A 21,076-nucleotide genomic window follows, 5' to 3' on the forward strand; every position below is an offset into this window, starting at 1 on the left:
CTTCAGCTCCTCTAGCTATTTTAGTACCTCCCAAACTATACTGACACATTTTCCTTTCCCTCCCACATTAAATTTCACACTACTCATCAAGGCACAGTTTCTTCCTGATTATTTCATTCTTTGAGTCTATTTTGCCAGTGATCCCCAACACTTCCCCCCAAAAATCTTCCTCATGCTTGCCTTGTTCTTTAAAATGGGTGGTTAACTCCATTGTGCCACCTCAGTACAGCAGGGGTTTCACAGAGAATACACAAGAGGAATCCCCTTAACCTCATTTTTCAAATGCTTTTTCCAAAGCTGGCCAAGTACCTGAACTTCTTAGAGGAAAGATCACCAGAGCCATCTAAGATGAGAAGAAAGAGCACGGTTTCCAAAACACCCTGTATAAAAAGCTATAAATCATTTTTGCTCAAAGGCTTTTAAAAATGATCCCAAAGTAGATATCTAACATGGAAAATTTCTACCCAAACACTTGAAATTTGACAAAATCCTCTGCAGCTGCAAACTGTATTGAAATGAGAAGAGTCAAAATGCATATTACTCTTAGCAAAGCCAGAAAGTGAATGAAAGTATCTGTCTTTTCATTTCAAGCACAAGAATCGTAGCATCAACTTTCAGCTGTATGTTAACTCCTCTGTTCTTAACTGGGGAGAGCTATAGTAATGAACAATAGACTGCCAAAAAAATCCTCTGTAGATTCTCTTCATCATGGCATGATTTCAAAAGCTAAATAATGTCTCAGGTTATTTCTTGAGAGATTTGATGGTAATTTCTAAATATATTTAACAAACAAATGAACAAACAAACCCCACACAACCAACCAAACAAAAAAAAACAACCAACAACCAAACACAAACACAACTCTGTGACAAAGGAACCTGTCTTTGTGGAGATTCGACAACACTATGAAAATAACTGTAACATGAAAAGCTGCTAACAATCCAATTTTACTCACCAGACAACCTCAGTGGAGATTTCCCATCCTCTGAGTTGTGGTAAACAGAAAATAAAGATTCAGACAAAGAAAGACCGGTCCAAAGAGACACATTATTTTTATTTTATGCCTAGGTCTGCAAAGGAAACAAGGCAGAGATTTTTGTCTTCTCCTTACCTGGACTTCAAGGTTGGGCAAAGTGTTCCTGCATCCACACAGATGCTTTCCCAGGAGAGCATCTGAAACACTCTGCATACGTATTATTCGTCTTTGTTTTGATTAAATGCCCAGCTGAAAGACGCAAGTGTTTCCCTCTGAATGTTTAGGTAAGTTGCACGTTACAAATCAAAGTGCTGTGTCTGTCTCTGGGTATAATGAGCAGCATTTAACCACACCCTGCGTATGGTCTACAGCAGCTGTCAGAGCCTGCCAAGTGCTTCAACACCAGCCTGCCAAGAGGCTGCCTGCTAAGCAACCAAGAAGAAGGATGGTTGAGAATATGAGGGTAAAGGTAATTTGGTTGAGAGCAAGTGTGATGTGATAATGTACATTATTTTCAGATGAGGAACTAGAGGAAAGATCAATTCAAACCAAATGGACTCTATACAAGAAGACCCTGGGAACTGGAAGGTAAGTTCTCATGGGAAACATGGCTAAAGCAGAAGGAATTCAGTAGAGTTGGCAGTTCCTTAAAGAAATGATGTTTAGGGTACAAACTCAAACAATCCCACACAGTAGGAGGATAGGAAGTATGGTCAGCGATCCACTTGGCTAAGCAACGTGGTCTTCAGTGACCTGAAACACAAGAAGGAAATGTACAGAAAGTGGAAACGGGGTCACACTCCTAAGGACAAGTGTGAAAGAACAGCACAAGATGCTGGAACCAAGTCAGAAAGGGTAAAGCACAAATTTGACTGCAAAACAAAATGGACATAAGCAAGAAACGAATCTGTAAGGAAAAGAAAAACCCAGTAACAACAGAAGGCAGAAATACATTTTCCATCATTCTTCATAAAAGGGTGATCTGTAATTACATGACTAATAACTAAATTCAGCAAGAAAGAAATCATCTAAAATAGGAAAAGAACACATCTGAAAATAATTTGGAAATAGTGCAGTTCACCTCATCCTCAAGTATGCCTCCACAGCGTATCTCCAGAAGAGCTCTCTGTTAGTCATTGACTGTACTAAGTCTCCCTTGACTGTGACAGGAACCTACAGCCCCACACAGATATAGATGGCTATGTTATAGACAGCTACAATTAGGTGAAATGAGGCCTATCCATAGCGAGAGCTGGGCCCAAGGAAGTGCACATGAAGACACCTTGAGAAGAGAGTGAAGCAAGCTCAGTGCTGTTACCTTCCTCTGGAAACTCAGAAGTTGTGCAAGAAATCTATGAAGAGGTGAAAACAGTGCTCACCTTTAAAAAGCCAAGAAATGAGGGAGACCAGTTCTACAAAAATACTAGAATAAATGAAACAATAAATTATTCATAAAGTTTAGAGATAGTTTAAAAAGCTAATAGCCAACATGCTAAAAATATAAAGCAATATAATTTCTGCATCAGGGCAACAAGTTTCATAAATAGAGAAGCAGCAGGTCATGTAATATGATTTAACTTTAACAACGTTATTGACATTAACTCATAACATTTTCAAAAGAAAATTAAAGTGAAACTACTTAAGGGAGAGTGTGAAACTGCTTAAGGGAGAGTGCAAAACTACCAGGGTGGGACAAACAAACAAACAACAACAACCAAGACCAAGACAGACATTAAGATTAGTTTTTTATCATTCACAATCAAACTCTAAAATATAATCAGTGAGATTCCAGATGGGTCTGTTCTGGGCGAGGTAACGGCCCAAGTCACTATTGACTTGGAGAAAGGAACAATCTTTTGTCTTTGTAGATAACAATAAGCCCAGACAAACAGCAAACACATTGCATGATACATTAAATTCAGAATGTTCTGACAAACAAGAGAAGTTAGCTGTAGGAGAAAACACCTGTTTTGCTTGTACGATACGTTAAGGAATACGTCCTATTGTATTCCTGGCTAGTACAGCAACCGGCGCAGCGGCACTGTGTCCTGTTCAAAGAGAAGGTGGAACAACTGGAGAGAGTCCAGAGAATAACAGAGAAAATGGTCAGTTGCCTGGGAGAGAGGGAAAAATAAAACCAAAACCCCACAAACCAAACCAAACCAAACCAACAAAACCAAACCAACAACAACAAAAGACACAGAAGAAAGATTGAAAGAATTGGGGTTTCTCAGTCTATAGAAGAGAAGGACAACTGAACACATGAAAACTATCATCTACATAATTTACCTGTAAAGAGGTAAGAAGGGAGTAATTTTTTTTACCTGTCGTGGATATAAAGTGATGGGTTTAAACTATGACACTGAAGTTTATATTGCATATTAAGAAAATCTTAGTAACAATAAAGATAATTAAATAATTTTCATTTCTGAGATGCAGCTGATTCTCTCTTGGAGCCTCAGAATGCACAAGATAATATCTTGAGCTCTTTTCTAGTCTTGTTTTCTGTTTATGCTTCATGCTGTAGTATAATTTAGAAGCCCCATCTTACCTCTCTAGAGAAGCTACATTTATGAAAGTTTTCATGCTACATTATACAAAGCCAGATTGTTTCAATGTAGGGGCTGGGAACCAGTGAAGCCACTACAGGGCTTTACCACTGCCCAGATTGACAGAATGCCACTTTTTTTTTTTTTCCCCTGCTGTATATCCTTTCAGCTCTCATAAGAAACGTGAAGAGTTGTGGCAAAAGGATGCTTGTTTTCCAGGGACTAGTGTACCTGATGTTTGATGGCTGCACACTGCTCTTCCAAGTGTCAGAAACGTGTCTGTCTCTTTCCTGGGGATTCCTAATGGAGTCTGCTAGAGAAGTATTCTTGCTCTGAGCAGCCTGATCCAGTCGAAGATGTCCCTGTTCATTGCAGGGGGTTGGACTAGATGACCTTTGAAGGTCCCTTCCAACCGAGACTATTCTGTGATTCTGTGATCTGCTGAAGTCTGCCCTTCTGGTGAGCTACTCCACAAACCACTAATAAGACATGGAGCTCATTTGCCTCTGGGCACTTATTATGATGAGAGAAGGATGAGCACTACACTGAGTGAAGTGAGATGCAGGCAGAAAATACGGAGACATGCTTTATTAGAGGGCTGCAGAATCAGGTTGTTTCACCTCAGCGTTTTTACATGTGTTTGTTCTTTGTATTAATCAAACTTCAAGATCATATTAATTTAATAAAGTATCCTCACTGGGCAAAAAAAAGATTAAATTCCTTTTGTTTGCCTTCCACCGAAGAACCAATTCTGTCAATGTATAGACATTCTTGGCAAAAGAAGTGTATCATATGGAAGGCCATGTGAATAAAGATCTCATAGAGGTGTGTTTATTGTCCTAAAGCATTACACAAGTTTCTAGAACACATTACTCCATTGTCAGCAAATACCAGTGTTCATTATTACCTTTATTGCCTCTGCAATTTGTTTACGTAGACAAGTCAGGTGATTTTATAGAGAAAAACAAAACCAAACGCCCAAACCAAAACAAAGAAAAAACCCCCACCAAACCAAACAGCAACAACAAAACCCAACAAACGCCAACTCCGTAAAGCAGTTTTAACCTTCCAGAAAAATCACATTTTTTACATTGTGTAAACTATTTGAACCAGGAAAAGTCCATTTGTTACTGTCTCCCGGCTTCTGAATTTCCATTGCACACTGCATTTGTCTAAAATACACAAGATAGCCTGTTTCTGTGAGATATACTCTTTAAACTCAGAGTAATATTCATAGTTCACCTAGTATAGAATACTACAGGAGTCATACAACAAATATTGTTTTCACAAATTCACTATCCTATGATTTATGCTTGGCTAAACTTTTCAGACTTTGCTGAAGAACGGTTTTGGTGAGGGCTAGGTATTTCACCTCAAATAAGTCTGAGAAGAAAGTTATTCAAAGGAACAAATAAAATGAAGTGTCCATTTATTCTACCAGAATTTTGAAACTTTTTATAAATAGGGACTAAACCCACACCTCAAGGCAATGGCTGTCTTCCTGTCTGGGCACAGACCTCCCAGCTATAACCACACCCAACTAAACCCACTGCGCCATATCAGTGACTGAGCCCCAAAAGTAAACATCAATGGCTGTGCTCCTGAGCCCGTCTTCAACTGCAATTAAGTGGACGATGGAACAAAACAACTGATCAACTAAAAAGTCCCAAGGTCCATCTTCCAGTCCATGAAGCAGTAGCTGACGCAAGGGAAAACATAAAAAGATGCCAGTGATATTTTCAGTTGTGAGGTAGATTTTCATGACATTGTTGAATTACTTCATAATATCAATATTCTAATCAGGCTGCAAAGATAAGTTAATTTAAACTATTTTCATTAGTAGCAACATTATCTAAAACTATGTAATAATTAAGCTAAACCACAGCTTTCCCACAACTTCTACCCCTCCAAAAATAAAATAAGCAATAGCAGCATCTGGATTTAGGATAATTAATGTAGCCTTGCAAAACACATCTGCATGAAGCCCTGTAATGATACCCTCTGGGAAGACCATCACTTTTAAAATAATTGACTCTTCACTGACTTTTCTTTCTCCCCATAGATCCTAGTTCAGGTTGAATATAGTAATACAATGAAAATAAGGCTTTTAATGGCCATTTTTACAATTATTTAAAAAACATGATAAGGTATCATGCTGTATAACCACAACACAGTAGTGCAAAGCTGACTGAACATACACATGCCCAGCTATGACCAGGGGCTCACTCACCACAGTAGAAACAAGAATTACTATATGAATGAGAGGGGAGTTCTACAATTATGTGCTTACTCAGAAAATCTGCCAGTACAGTTGAGGTTTTGTAACTAGTGAAGTCTGAGGGGAAAAAAACCAAGGTGAACCTTTGTTTCAATTTTCTTTGTTTCAAATTTAGAACTATTAATATATTTTAAAAGGCTAAAATTAAAAAAAAAAAAAAATAAAGACTGTGAAATAGAATTAGAAGCTAGTAATTAAATTGTATTTTCGATAAGCACTGGCAACCTTCCTTCAAATGCTGTGAGAGCTGAAAAATGAAGGCAGCTTACTGCTTCCAAAATAGTGTAGTAGAACCCATCCTACAGGTAAAAGTGCTCGAGAGTTCCGAAGTTTTATTGTGGAATGGTTACCAAAGCAGCTTCAAGCTCTGACACACAAGAATGCAAAAAGAAAGAGTATTCTGGAAATATTCTCAATAATGAAATGACAGTGAAAGAAGAAACCTGTGTGCACTTTTGTATTCTCTGCATGTTTTAACGAATAAGAGTCCTTGCACTAGTATAAAAATAGGTATAAAACATCACATTGGTAGCTAAAAAAATTCCTAAGTTTGAAAGGGCAAAAATTCTTGTGCCCGAAGAGGATTTTCTAGGGTTTTGCAGCTAAAAGTTTTAGATATCAAAGAAGAAACTGAAGATGCTAAATATGATTGTGTCCTGGTTTTTAATCAGAGCAGACAGAAAAAAAATACAGAAAACATGGAATGTAATATCCCATTAAGTTTAAAATAGTCTATAAATAACATAAACATTTATTCATATTAATACTTTCAATCTATTGTCTACAAAATATTTAGCATTTTATCTGATCCATACATATCCTTTGCCCTAGTAAATACACACAATATTTCTCAGGTAATAAGAATTAGTCACTGAATATCTAGCTAAAATTTTGTGTATTTATTGTTTTCTTTTCACTGCAGTTAAGTTAATGTAAAGAAAAAAAAAATCAGCAAACCACATCAAAGCATTAATAAATGCAAAATTATTTCTGCGTCTGAAGAGATAAATTGAAAAGCCAATTGTCTTAGACATCACTAAATCTAAAGTAAGAACTCAGTATCATTTAAAATGCAAATAGAGAACACAAATGCTTCGCTTTACTAGCGAAACACGTAGAAGAAAAAAAAAATCCTATTTGAAGTGAAATAGAAAAAAAAAGAAGAGAGAGTACCTCTACATTTCTTTCTGCCTCTGGAGGTTCCTTGTCTGTATAGAGCTTTGCACAACTCTGGTGTCAGTTTGCTTTCTGTTTACTTAATGCCTTAGGTCACAGTAAAAGAAGGTGTATCCTTGAGTATTATATGTATAGTATAACACATTGTGGTCTTTCTTCAGCAAGAGAGTTCGAATTTTTTTCTTAGCAATATTAGACCCTAGGCAAAAATGGAAGAAAATTTTTGGACTGAGTGACCTTTACTTCCATTTTTAACATTTTCTTTGATTTTAAATGTTTTCCTTCAGCGATGCGCTAACCCTGCACTATGCAACCTGACGATTTCTACTTCAAAAAATGTCTGATTCAAAGCTCAGAGAAATCTCTTTGAGATGTTTCAGACACTGATGTCAAATACATTGATTTCTACCTATTCCGGAGTGGTATGCAATCATTTCACTTCTAGCTTGTCTGTGTGCCCAGAGCTGTTTGGTGACCTAAGGATGGAAAAAAGCATTTATTTGAAGTATTTAAAGGGATGTGTATGAAAACCTATGTGTTGGATTAAGCCTCAGTTTCATGTTTATAGAAGGAGCATGGGATCTATAAAGGCAGAAAAAGTAATTCAAGACCTTTGGAAATCTTTTTTCAATATGTGTCCTCAACTGTCTTACAGCCCACTGATGATGATATTATGAAAAAAAGATGTTCAACCCTAACATATTTAAATAGAAAATGGGCCCATCCCTCACATAGCACCCAGTGTACTGTGTCTGCACGTTTGTCATGAGCAGGAGGAGAATTATATGAGGTAAGGTGGACTTGGGAGCCTGACTCACCTGCTGACGCTAACAGCAAGTTGAGCGCACGAACGCTTTGCATCTGATATGTGACACGCTGGCTCCCTGTAGTTCTGCATTAGCAGCTCTGCCTAGGCTTGTCTTTTAGTTCATCTCACATCCTCATTCATGCTCCAAAATAGACTCTACAGTCTGCAATAGTGTTAGGTCTTTAGTTTGAGAGGTGAAAATCAGACCGTATCACCAGAGCACACTGACAGCCCGAAGATGCGTATCACTGGTACTCACCTATCCAAAGAGCAGGGCAACCATGTCCACAGCACGAGCCTGATGGGTTCAGTTCCTGTAAAGCCTAAAAGTGGTATGGTTTGTATTAAAAAATGCAAAAGTGCAATTTGTTTTCTTGATAAAGTTGCTGATTTTATGCTTTCTGCAGGAACAGCACTGTGTTAACTGCTGTCCATTTGAACAAAAACGAAGAAAAGCCACAGAAGCTTACTGAAAGTTGTTCCCCAATACATTTGTTTGTTATCTATGAATTATATGTACTCTGCTGGATGATGGGCGGTTATTGACTGTTTTGGCAAATCACAACTGAATGAGCTTTCAAGACTGAATGATTTCAGATATTCTTTGTACTGTACCGTTAGACAGAGCAACATCTTATCAGCTAAAACCACAATCTCTTCAGTTATACATTACCTATATAGATGATAAACTACCAAGAAAAACAACTGTGACAAAAGTATGACCTACGGGCGACAGTCATCAGTTCTGACTGTTTCTAAGACAGCAATACCTAGAGAAGAATCAGAAGACTGTTGTTCTTATCTGCGTGTATAACAGAATGATGACCATGATGTTCTATTCCCATTCCTGGAACCACACTGATACCCTCATGGTTCAAATCACAGATGTGTGAGAGTTTCTTACTGAAATGACAGAGAGCTTCAGTGCTGTGAAAAACATCCCTAGATCTAAAGGGGCAAGAGACTCTGGTTATCTAGACTAGTCCCTTGCGGAACTCACACCTGATTTAGTTACTGCTTGAAACTAAATACGTGGGTTTGGGCTAAAACACACTTTTCATAAAAGCACAAATCTTGACTAAAATGTTTTTAATTATAAGGAATCCACACTCAGATATTCTATCTTGACTCACCACTACTTGTGTTTTTCCTAATAAAAATTTTCACCTTATTCCGAGCCTGAATTTTCCTAAACTCAGTCACTAGCCCCAGAATCTTATTAAATATTTCTCCAGCCAGGCTGAACAGGTTTCTTCCATGAAGCTTTGGTCTGCAAAGCGAGACAAAGACAGGAATAAAAATAAGCCAAGAGCAGCCAGTGACTTCAAAATGTACTCATCATAAACACATTTCAGGTATTTTGGTTATTCTTATGACCCTCCCCAATCTTAAATATCATCCATAAAGTATAAAAAGTGCTGGAGCTGGTACCAGGAAAGAGCACATCTCAGTAACACAAACATTCAGCCTCAATAGGTCAGTGTTTGAAATGCAGTATTTTCTCAAATGTGACATACATGAGCCTAAAGGGCTGGCTTCTTGCTCTCTAGTCATGTGATGTAGCAGGCATTAGTTATTACTGTCTTTTATCCTTTTAAAACAGTGACCCACAACATAATACACTGATCTTGCTTTGGAATATACCCAGTAAAATATAGTTATAATTGCAAAAAGTAACGAGTAAAAATCAAACTTGCACATTTTCAATCTGAACAACTAAATTTGGGAAAGATTATAAGTAATAAATTATTATAGTGGAAAAAAGTTGTACAACTTGAAATGTAGGAGTATCTGTATATGACACCCTTTACCTACATACGTGGATAAACATTAGCATATATACTTACATGGTTGTTCAGAAACAGAATAATATCTGTGTATTATTTGTCCCAAGTGAACTAACAAAAATGGGTGATATGTGTTTAAATCTCCTGGAGATAAATTTGTAAGTGCAGGTGTGTCTCAAACAAACACTTGGCAGGGAGAAATCTCATTCACAGTCAAACAGGGTGATCTTCAGCACTTGATCTGGGGATAAGATTTTTCCATGCAAGAAATAAAATGACAATAATACCCGTATATGTTACTGATACGTTTGAGTGCCCGAGGCAAACAGTTGAAGTGACAGGGTTACCTAATAAAAGGCCAGCAAGACCTCTGGAAGCAGATAGCAGGATTAGTGATTGGACTGCATTCTCTGCATAAACTCTGTTAATCTCTGGATGATTGATTTGCCACCCCGCTTTTCCATAATTCAAATCTGTTAAAATTTGGTTATTTAAATAATCAATACAAAATAAAGTTTGTTTGGGGTACTTTATAAAAAAATTCCTCCAATAGTCTTAAAAAAACCAACCAAACAAACAAAAAAAGCCATTGTTGATGCTCTGATCTGGGTTTGGAAGTGTTGCATTTTCTCTCCTGACAGGGGAAAGGAGGGAAAGTAACATACATGTCCTACACAAGAAAAAGCAAAGTTGACTAAAGAACATAAAAAGGAAAAGAGAATATACAGAGAAACCTCCACAGTCCCTTGGTTAATATGGCTCAAAGAAATAAAAGTCATAATTAGATTGTTGCCCTTCACACACGAGTTATTAGTACTGCCTCTTCTCAGGCCTTAATAAAGGCAGTCTTACCCTGCTGTAACCACTAATTCCATAGTCTGTCATGTCCCATCCACTCTCTACATCTCCTTTCCATCCTACATTTCAATCACACCACACATCAATTGCTTGTCTGTGCTCTGAAGACCCTGAATGTCTTCACTGCATTCATCAGAAGTGCAGCTTCCTCAGCTTCAAGATTTTCAAACCAAAACCGTATAAAAAGTTCTCCTGAAGTCCAGGTAAATTAAACCAACAGCAGTCCTCTTAAATAGACCATTTCTTTTATCAAAGTTATCAGATCAGTACATCATGATCTACCTTTGGAAAAATATCTGTGCCATTTTATTGTCCTGCCTTAATTATTTTTTTCCTTTAAAATCTGTTCTAAAGCTTTGTACGCTGTTGAGTCAGACTAATGGCCCTATTGTTGCCTCAATCAGTTTTACTGCCACTCCTGGTCCTTCTTTAATGTGGGTACAGTATCTGCTAGAAGAGTAACTGATAGTCCTGTAAAATGCATGATCTGAAGCAGCCCAGAGCTGCAGTGCATTGAGCATGGCCCACTCCCCACAAGCACTGAAAGAATTTGTGTGCTAGGATCTGGGTATCTCACAATCATGCTCGTAAGTAAGCTGCAGTTTTTCAAAGGCGTGTTTGATCAAAGTGAGCAGGTTCCATTCATAAAAAAAAAAAGTCAAATCATTCTCCTAAGCCTTGATAGTACTACAGCTGTTCAAAGAAAATTCACTATAACTTTATTTTCAATGTGGGCAAAATGCCTGCATTCCCCAGACTCACAATCAAATGCTTGAAGTGTTTTGGCTGGCTTGAAAAGAAAAAAAAAAGGCAAAAAAAAAAACCATTCTTCTTGTTTGAACTACTTAGTATAATCATAGAGGCTTCCATTTCTGATTTTCTGCTTTACTGATCTTCCAAACAATTTGGTGTGTGGGTTTATTCAGTGCTGAATTCTCTTAGGGGTAATATCACTATACCCAAAATACCACCATTCCCTGTGTACACATATTAAAGGAATTGGCACGTACACTTGATCAATTAGGGTTCTTTCTCCTGACATGGAATTTGAATTTAGTCTTCTTTAATAGAGGCTAAAATACATGAATATATTACCAAAAAGGAACAAAATGCATTTTTTTGTTCCAGCTCCAAGAGAGAGGCAGAACAGGGTACGGCTGTGGATCTCAGAGCAGTTCATATCTTCGAGCACTAACAAATGAATGGCACCAAAGAGTCCAGCCTTGGCAGGCATAGCTAAAAACCTCCTAAATACAGTTTCCTTTCTCTGGAAGAATTAACCCTCTGGATATGGGGCAACTGCAGTCTCTGTGGCCTGTTTTCTCCTCTGCTGCATGCTGACAGAGACCAAAACAGCATCAGCAATCAATGGATACAGCTGAATGTCATAGTTTTCCAAAATAACATTTATGAAATGCTTTGCTTGCTTACCTATACAGAAAGGGTATTTATTAATTGGCATGTAAATGCATAAGCATCTTGTTCAAGCCTGGATATCGCCAACTTACTAAAACTATGTTCTGAATAGAAATTTCCAACAAACTTCAGAAGTTCACATGTAAATTTTGGTTCTGCCTTTCTGGATATTTATATCACGGTCATATACTCAGCTATGACTCTGCTTTATTTGTGCTTCTTAATATATACTTTCCAACATTCATTTGATAAACCCTTTCTAGATAAATAACAACCTATTATATTCGAGTTTCCTCTAGGATATGCTTAACACCATCGTGTTAGAGGAATGTTTCTGTGTTTTAGTCTGTATCCAAAATGCTATTCCTTACAGGATTCATACATTATAGGGTAGCCAACAAACAGGCAGAGCAAGAAATGGTGCCAAATACATAGCAGGAAGTATCAGATAAGCTTACTGTTATGCTCGGGTTTGTTTCAGAGAAAAGACCAAGAGTGATATGCTTCAAGAAGTTCTTGATTAAAAGGCTAAGCAAACTTGATCAAATCTGCGTTTTATTCATTTTTCTACAAAGAGAAGAACGGTAAGCCTCCACATGGGATCACTCAATAAAGACTTTGTTTTATATTCTGGCATTGTTTTAAAGATTATGCATTTTTCATGTTTACTTGCAACTAGGGAGAAATGAATTTGCTCCTGTACCTTTTCTGTTAGTTTTTAACTATATATACATATTTATGTGTACTCCAATTTTTTTTTTTTTTTACAGTTCAGTTATACTTTGACATTTCTAAATTAAAAATTCTACCTGTTCTTTGTTTACTCTTTCTCGTGGGGTCATGGCACAAGGGACATCCTACCGATTAAAGAAGGACTTTGTACAGAGAAATTTCAGTACTTTTTTTACTGTCTTTCTTCTACTGTCTAAATTCTGAGACTTGGTAGTCAGTAATCTTAAATTGAAAAAATGAGCTAAATAAAACCTAAGAAATACAAGACACAATTATCTTGGGGAACTAGCAACACAAGACAAAGTGTTTCTCTGCAGGCTCTCAGTTCAAATAGCACTCTGGCAATTAATGAGCAACTGTATTATTTCCATAGGCAACACTTTTCTGACTGCTGACTCCTGATTTAGGTTGGAGCACACAGCTTACTTATTAAATTCCACCAGCATCTACAAATACATGCTGAAACCCTTTGAAGTTTGTCAGAGTAGTCTTGCAATAATTTAATAGTTTGTCTTCGTTCAAAATGTGATATTTTCAGTGGCTTAGTTGAAAAGTGAGACATATTTTACATTAATGTATTTCACTCCGTGGGTTCCTTTATCATGCTTCTCAGGATTATTCATTGAAGTGGTGAAAGAACACACAATGGTCTGTTATTCCCATATGGGGTTGGTGATCTTTGGCAGAAATAGTTTCCTGTTTCTTCCACATAACTTTCCAGTGTACCTGAAAGACATTCACATCCACATGGGGCTCTACTCAGTTTCCCTGGATTACAAGTGCCAGACCGCATTCCCAGGAGAAGTCACTGTTCCACTGAAGTGTCCATACTATTCAGTAATAGCCAGACATTTCTACTAAAAGGCTGATAAAGCAATGAAGTTTGGTTAAATTTCAGAGTTGGTCAAGCTAAGGAGTAGTTTTTTCCTCAATGATTTTTTTTTTCTGGACAGGTTCATTCTGTGGGCTATCATTGTGGAAATATTTTGTACACTGAGTCTAATACCTAGAAATTTTATGATACTTTCTCTGGATTAGTAAGACCACTTCTTGCTCTGCAATGGCTCCTTCCACACTGGGGAACTGTGGGACACTTTCTCAAATGTAAATCTGAGGTTCCAAAAAAGTGATTTCTCAGCTGTCACCAAAAAGAACATTACAATACACTTCGACTAACGTTGCAAAGAACACGGATTTTATGACAAAGGACATTCAAAGACAAAGCATGCTAACTGAAATCTTCATTAGCATACATGATACATTACTTCTAGTCACGTAAAATCTTAGCAGTGACACTGTAATAGGAACAACCTTCACTTAAGGAGAGAAAATTAGTTAAGAACAGCTACTGTGCTTAAGCTGCTGTGTCAATATTAGCACAAGTGCTCTCACTGTTGTTCAGATAAATCAACAATACGGATGTTCATCCGTATCATCATGTGTTGTTATGCATCAAAAAAGGGAGGAGACAGGAAAGGACTATTGAAATAATGGTCAGTTCTCCAAAATTTCATACTCCAAGTAGTTCTCATTAATTACAAAATTCATCTTGTTTAATAATCACCCATGATAATCTCAGTGTATTTGCTGGATGTTATAGATGGCTCTTTTCTAGACCCAATTTCCTCTGTCTAGATGGGCCAAGTGAGCCACGTTCAGTTGCAGAATAGTTTTATGTTTGGCAACTGTATCACAAACAAACCAGGACGGAGAGGAGATATTAGTGTCACATTATTAGACTATACACTGAAGGGTTTGCATTATAATAGAGAGAACCTGATACAATATTCCTGGACTGCAATGTTTGGGGCAACAAGGTGTTTATCCTTGTTGTGGTTGAAAATCAAGAAAGGTGCTGAGGAAAAGAATTTTAAGCTGTTTCCCAAACAAAAACAAAGACATGATCTGCCAAGATTCTCATATATTTTGTTCAATTTTGGACAGAGCACTTCAGGAAAGACACCATCAAACCAAAGACGACTCAGGAGAGAGGTGGAAACGATTAGATATCCAAAGACTACGACCTTTGATAAAGAAATGTAAAAGCTAAGGTTATTAGGCTTGAAGAAGAGAAGACTCAGATGAAGCACAACAGTCTTCAAATATTTAAAAGGTACTTCTGCAAAGAAAAGGAAATAATCTCTTGCCTTTGGAAATAATGATAAATAATGTGTCTGTACTAAAGTGAAGCACTTCAGTTAGATATTGGAAAGAAACTTCTAGTGATAATGTAGCTAAACCCCAGCAAGAGACCGTTCAAGCTGCAGATTCTCAGCCTACTGGGCTGGAGATTTGCTGGCTGATCTGCAAGTCTTTCTGTGACTCTCATGATACAGTTTTCTTGATTCTCAATGCCCCCGCTCCACTAGGACCAGAGTTACTGAGACTCAACCCTTTGCAACCCTGGTTTTCACTTTCCTGAGGGAGAAAGGGGTTCTTTTTGCAGCGTGTGCTGTTCTCAGCCCCGGCCTACGCAGCCGTGTAGCTGCAGGACAGCAGCATCAGAGCTGCCTCTGGAGAACCGTCATCACTTCCCCACACAAAGGAAACTTGTTCAGCCCTGGTAAGCTACCACAGGGACCAAAATCCTGTTCTGTTGTGGGAAGTCTATGCAGACCCACACACACTAGGGTTGCTGCTTTTTCATGCTTGACGGTGAATACCACACAATATGCACATTGGTGTCCAGGGACAGACAAGAACAATGACTTTCATCTTTAATGCAAACAACTGGTAGAATGTGCTTCTAAAAGCCTGAAGCACACACGTTGAACTCTCAGAAAAAGAAAGCTTTACTTTTTTCGAGCTTTATGAGCGTTTCTCAATCAAGTCAGGGGTCATAATTATGTCAAAGATCACATGTCAGCACAGTAAGATTATTATCTTGTCACATACCTCTACAGATGTGAATACACTACCAGGTGTGTATTATGCAACAGGTGAAGAAAATGCATTTATCACCCGGGCAAAAGATTTAGCACAGGCAAGATATGGATGCCACAGAAAGAGTGATAAATACTCTGTAACTGCCTTGCATCCACCTCTTCAGACTTCACAGAAAGCTTAGGCTGAGTCCACTGTAGTGAAGTTACAATAATGAATAATTTGGTTTCTCTTGTTGCTAAGAAATTAGACCACTCTGAAATTCCCTGGCCTCCAATTCAAAGGGAGGAGAGTTTTTTTAGAAAGGTATGGATGCAGCTCAATTCTTAAAGTTCAATCAGCTGTGGCTCAACTGCAACAATTAAAATAGTGCTAACACGAGTCAGTGTAATAATTTTAGAAAGCTCCTGACAGTACTCTACAAGCTGTGACAGAAATGTGGTAATCAAGAGTGTGGTTGTCAGAAGTCAGTGTAATCTTTTATTCCCTCATTTTACTTGTTTAGTACGGATATAGCATAGGTGAACAATACTTGGATCCCAGCCTTCAGACCATAATTCTTTATCTACCCACAAAACTGGTTCATTGTTTTAAAAAAACAAGCTTCCTCATTGAGTTAGAAGGTACCATAGGAGGGTACTACAACAGTGTGTACAGTGTTTGTGTTCATTTACTGGTAACATTTCACTGAGATGTGTTAATGGTAGGAAGACAAAAACCTTTGGACACTGCACTGAATCCACGTATCTCTACTCTAGTCTTTGTAATACAACATGAGGGTGTTCGAAGACAGCTGAGGGAAACAATCTCTGTTTATCTATTTAATCTTTTGCAATACAGAATGGCCATTTGCTAAAATCCCAGAACAAAGGTGGTCATTCAATACAAATCAGACATGAACAACACGTATTAAGACAAACAATATTAAATAATAGTGTGCCAGTTACACATCCTCTGATGAGATCCAGAGCTTTCAATAGGGCAGCTGATGGGTCTTTGGCACCTTTTGTGTCCTCACCTACACACCTCAGTAGGTTCCAAGGTGCTGACAGTCATATCTTCCCCACCCTGGGGTATGGTGACCCCTCAGGTTCACCTCCCCTGGGTGGGGAGCAGGAGAGGTGGGACCCTGGAGGGGTAATGGGTTCAAACTGGAACACAAGAGGTTTCACTTAAATTTGAGAAGAAACTTCTTCTCAGTAAGGGTAACGGAACACTGGAACAGGCTACTCAGGGTGGTTGTGGAGTCTCCTCCTCTGGAGACATTCAAAACCCGCCTGGACGCCTTCCTGTGTAGCCTCATCTAAGTGTTCCTGCTCTGGCAGGGGGATTGGACTAGATGACCTTTTGAGGTCCCTTTCAATCCCTAACATTCTGTGATTCTGTGATTCTGTGACCCTCAGTCAATAGACAGTCCTCAGCCAAGGAGGTGCCCGGGCCCAGAGAAGCTGAGCAGCTTCTGGACCATGCTTGTAGTGACCATAGCCAGACCTGACTAGGCTATAAAACGGGGTCCCTGCCAAAGCCCCCCTTCGAGTGGCCTTCTTGGAGCAATGGGTGTGTGAACAGAGCCCTCCCCTTAGATTGAGACATCGTCTAAGGAGACTTCCTGCGACTGAGTGCTCTCACCTTCTCCTTGGTGAGTGATTTCCTTCTGATATATCCTTGAGTAAGTCCTTTCTCCCACAGGGCAAATGATTATTTCTTCTGGGTACACCTGAGTGAAAGAGGCCTCTTGTTTTTGTGAGTGAATGCATGCACACTGTGGACCCTCATTATTCTTAAGTGGTTGCACAGTAATAATATCAACTAGTATCCAAACCCGTGGCTTATCATATTGTCAGAGTGCTGAGTAATTTTCAGTAAACCCCATTTCTTGTTGGTTTTCTTTGCTAAACAGTTATGGCTAGAATAAAGTCTGTTTAGAGCTTGTTGCTTGCCCAAATTGACTTTTGGGGTGCCTCCATAATAAATCTCATTCTATGTTTCATAATAAAGTTTGCACCTAAACAATTGTTCCAGGGTAAGAGTTAAAGCCTAATTAAGGGTCACAGATGATGTTTCAGTGCTAGCAGAAGTGTTAGCTGTGAAAACAGGATAGTGGGGTTGGAAGTGAAATCAAAGACAGGGCTGTCATCTAGAGGGTTTGGAAACTTCTAATGGGAAGTTTCCCCTGCCACTCAGAGTCAGTTATCCCATTGAGAAGGGATCCGTGCACATTCACTAGATTCAGGCAAGTTCAGGAAGGGATTGTGCCTAACGAATCATAGAATGGTTTGTGTTGGAAAGGACCTTTAAAGGTCATCTCATCTAACCCCCCTGCAACAAGCAGAGACATCTTCAACTAGATCAGGTTGCTCAGAACCTGATCTAATGAAGTCTTTCTGATAACCCCAGGACAAAAGGAAAGTAGTGCACCCATACTATTTCTGGTAGCAGTCATCCAGGCATTTATTGCTATCTCTACCTGTCGCCATATGAGGACAGTTCTTTTCTAGAGACACCTCCTCAGAAAGTCCCTGTACTTTCCTTAAGGCCGTCATGGTCATTACATCCATTTCAGAGGCAGTGGAGTATCTGTGTATCTGACTTTTCTGGAACCTTTTCCATAGCCTCTTGCTGTACAGCTGAGACCAAACTAATGGGTTAAATCAAATCATATTTAAATTGTGCGGTGCTAGCACTTATGGTCAGCTATGCTGACTGGTTTTGATACAGTGTCTTGATTCTTTTCCTCTCCTTTGTAGTGAGAGTAAGTTTACTGCCAGATTTCTGATGGTAATATCTCAGTACTATAATGTACAATATAGCCACTGTGCAACCTATTATCAGATTGCACTATACATTTACAATTAACATTTTTGATAACTTGGAAAGTTATTTGTATTAAGTTATTTCTCTTAACCACATCCTGCCAAGAGTGGTATTGTTTTATAACCTTAAGCAGTGTTTAAACAGCTCTGAAAGTGTACGCTAACAGCTCAGGCCTGTCAGCACCTGCCATACAAGTTAAACCCTTCCTGCTGGCTTGTGCTAAGCAGCCCAGATCATCCCGTGTGACAGTCTGCTACAACAGTGAGCCTTCCACTGCCATGTCCAGGGAGCATCCCTTGACTACTCTGCAGCTGATGTTTGTGGTTGAAGTGGCTCTTCCTCATCAGTCTTTTGTCTCCTCCTGGGAGGAGTGAGCCACTGTGCCACAGCATGTCCCCCTAAGTAAGCTACAGCCTAATTGGAGAGACTGCTGTGGACCATGTGCTGCACCCCTAAGGGCTGGATCACCAGGAAGCTAATTAAGAGGACCTACATGGAGTTTGGTTCTGCTACTTGCACTGCTACATCCCCACTGGAGATAGAAAGGGGAAACGGCAAAATCTAGAGCCATGGCCTCCTGTGTGGGATGAGCGCAGAGATTTCTTGAAGCACTAGGTTGGGTATCCCCAGCCAGCGTTCCCAACGGAAGCTGGCAATGGCATGAGGAGGGAGCTTTCTGAGGAGAAAGGGAAAGGGCTCTAGGCAGGCCAGTTCTGAGGAGAAGACAGGGTAATATATTTTGGGCTATCACCTCAGAGCTGCCCTGGAAGCCAGCATGTTATAGGGAGGAGGGACTGCAAGAATCCCTTCAAAGAGACAGAGAAAGCATTTCCTCTTCTTTCCTCACCAAAAGTTTCACAAAAGTAGGTTTGGGGGTTGTTTTTTGTTTTGTTTGTGGTTTGTTTGGGTTTTATTCTGCCCCACAGGAGACTCCAGCCTTTACAGAAGAGTGGGGAAGGTGTGCAAGCACTGTGCAGCCTAATACTTATGCAACCATCTGAAAAACTGGGGTAGAAGAAAGTTTATTATTTTATTTAAAGGCATCCTCCTACATCAATAATCGAGTATCTCATCATAAAACAGAATAGGCTGGGCTTGCCCAAAATTTGACAAGGATATATTTGATGTTTTGAAGATTTGTTGATCATTAAACCACAAAATTTACCTGTATATGAGTGCTTGGGGCAATCCTTACTGCTGCTTAAAAAAGCAATGTGTAACTTTTGTGCTTAATGTGCTTAAAAAAGCAATGTGTAACTTTTAAAGACTTGTTAAATGAAATGGGAAACTGGAGCCTACAGAAATATCAAATTACTTACTCCAGCATGTTTTTCTGTAACATACAGGAGGCACTAGGACATTGCTCAAATGGGTGGAAGCATCTAGCACTGCATGATTTGTTTTAATCTGCTAGAGACAAACACACCACTGAATGCTGTGCATGAAACTATTAACTGTTCTAATATTTAATGTCATTTTTGTTACTCGAAACTGTTTGAGAAACATCCTAAGGAAGAGCCATTTGGGGGAAGTTTCAAAGACTACAAACTGAATTAAGATGACCAAGGCAGGGGGTATTTTTCATTTTGCAGACAGAGTCTCAGGCTACTGCCAGCATAACATTCTTGCAGATGCCCAAATAAGCTTTGCAAAAAAAAACCCTAAAATCACTAGTGATTTGGGTTTTTTTCAGCTTTTTAAAGGTGAAGCTTTTCTTCCATAAGGAAGGTGATTAAGCATGGCTTTCATCTGCTGTTGCTTTGATGCAAAAAACAAAGCCCTTTCCTGAAGTAGAAAGTAGCACCATCTTCAGCTTAAGAAGTTCCTAACCTTTGATTTTTTGGAAACCCAGGGTGCTATACTGCACAAGCAGCTTTTGAAGCAGCTCTGTTTCTTTTGGCTTTTTTTTCAAAGATCAGTTGTTGGTCCTCTTAGGCATGACACAGCTACACGAGCTTTGGTGTCAGCCAGCATGATCATTCTAAGGGTTATGGATGCAGCACCATTAGTATTAGATGTTTGTGTGCTTTAGTTTTGTGCATCAGATACTTGACTTGCTTGGTCCAAATTCCTTCTTTTGCTGGCAGGCAGAGCACCGTAGCTGTGTGCTTCTTCTGTCATTTTGACTCAATATCACCTCCTTTTTCTTTCAAAAGAGCAGAGGCTTCTCTTCAAAAACTGCTGGTTCTTTCTTCCTGCAACCTGTTTTTGCTTTTTAAACATAACATACTGTAAGAAGATTAAGAAATAGCCCTCTAGATGCATCTCCAGATTATGCTAAGAGAAATCCAAGAATGGCCTTCCAAAACGTTAACATTCCCCCAACTAAAGCAACATTTAGAAGTCCATCATTTCTACTCTAATGCTTACAACAAAATCTGTAGGACTGTGCCGCTGAGAAGCATTCTGAACTCAAGGTGCCTGCTGTGGTCTGGTGTACGCAGCCCAGTATGAGTTTCACCACTCTGTGTAGCTGACAATGTCAAGTACTACTATAAGGGACCTAATGGCCTCTGCAAGAACAGATCCCATTTTGCCTCATTTTTCTCCTTGACATCACTACTGCAAGCATGCAAGGATATCCAGATTCCTTCTGCTATATATATTCTTGGTAAAGGTGCCTCACTGTGTTTTTGTTACAGAAAGTACTCCTAATTTTCCTGCCAGAAACCTCAGTAAAAATTCAAGAACTAGTGCCAGAGGTAATCCTAAAGGAGGAAAACAAGATATTTATTTTGGCTTCAAGACCAGAATGTGAAGGTTGGGACTCCAAAAAAGCAAGATAACACACTGATCACT

General features: G+C 38.9%; 1 protein-coding gene across 7 annotated transcripts in view; it reads right to left on the reverse strand.

Moving 5' to 3' along the window:
- LOC102097638 (carbohydrate sulfotransferase 9) overlaps window positions 1-21,076 on the reverse strand; it is a 42,235-nt gene that overhangs the window by 12,858 nt on the left and 8,301 nt on the right. For 2 of the 7 annotated variants that reach the window (XM_021287212.2, XM_065064611.1), the window contains exon 2: window positions 8,047-8,110. Coding sequence is in view for 1 of the 7 variants with exons in the window: in XM_065064611.1 (XP_064920683.1) it covers window positions 8,047-8,110 (64 nt within the window). In the remaining 6 variants the exon portion in view is untranslated. Of the gene's footprint in view, window positions 1-1,111; window positions 1,277-6,976; window positions 7,103-8,046; window positions 8,111-21,076 lie in introns of those variants that run through there. The other 5 variants (XM_065064608.1, XM_021287214.2, XM_065064610.1 and 2 more) reach the window with 4 other exon arrangements.

Source organism: Columba livia, chromosome 5, assembly GCF_036013475.1.
Source record: "Columba livia isolate bColLiv1 breed racing homer chromosome 5, bColLiv1.pat.W.v2, whole genome shotgun sequence".
Classification (NCBI taxonomy): domain Eukaryota; kingdom Metazoa; phylum Chordata; class Aves; order Columbiformes; family Columbidae; genus Columba; species Columba livia.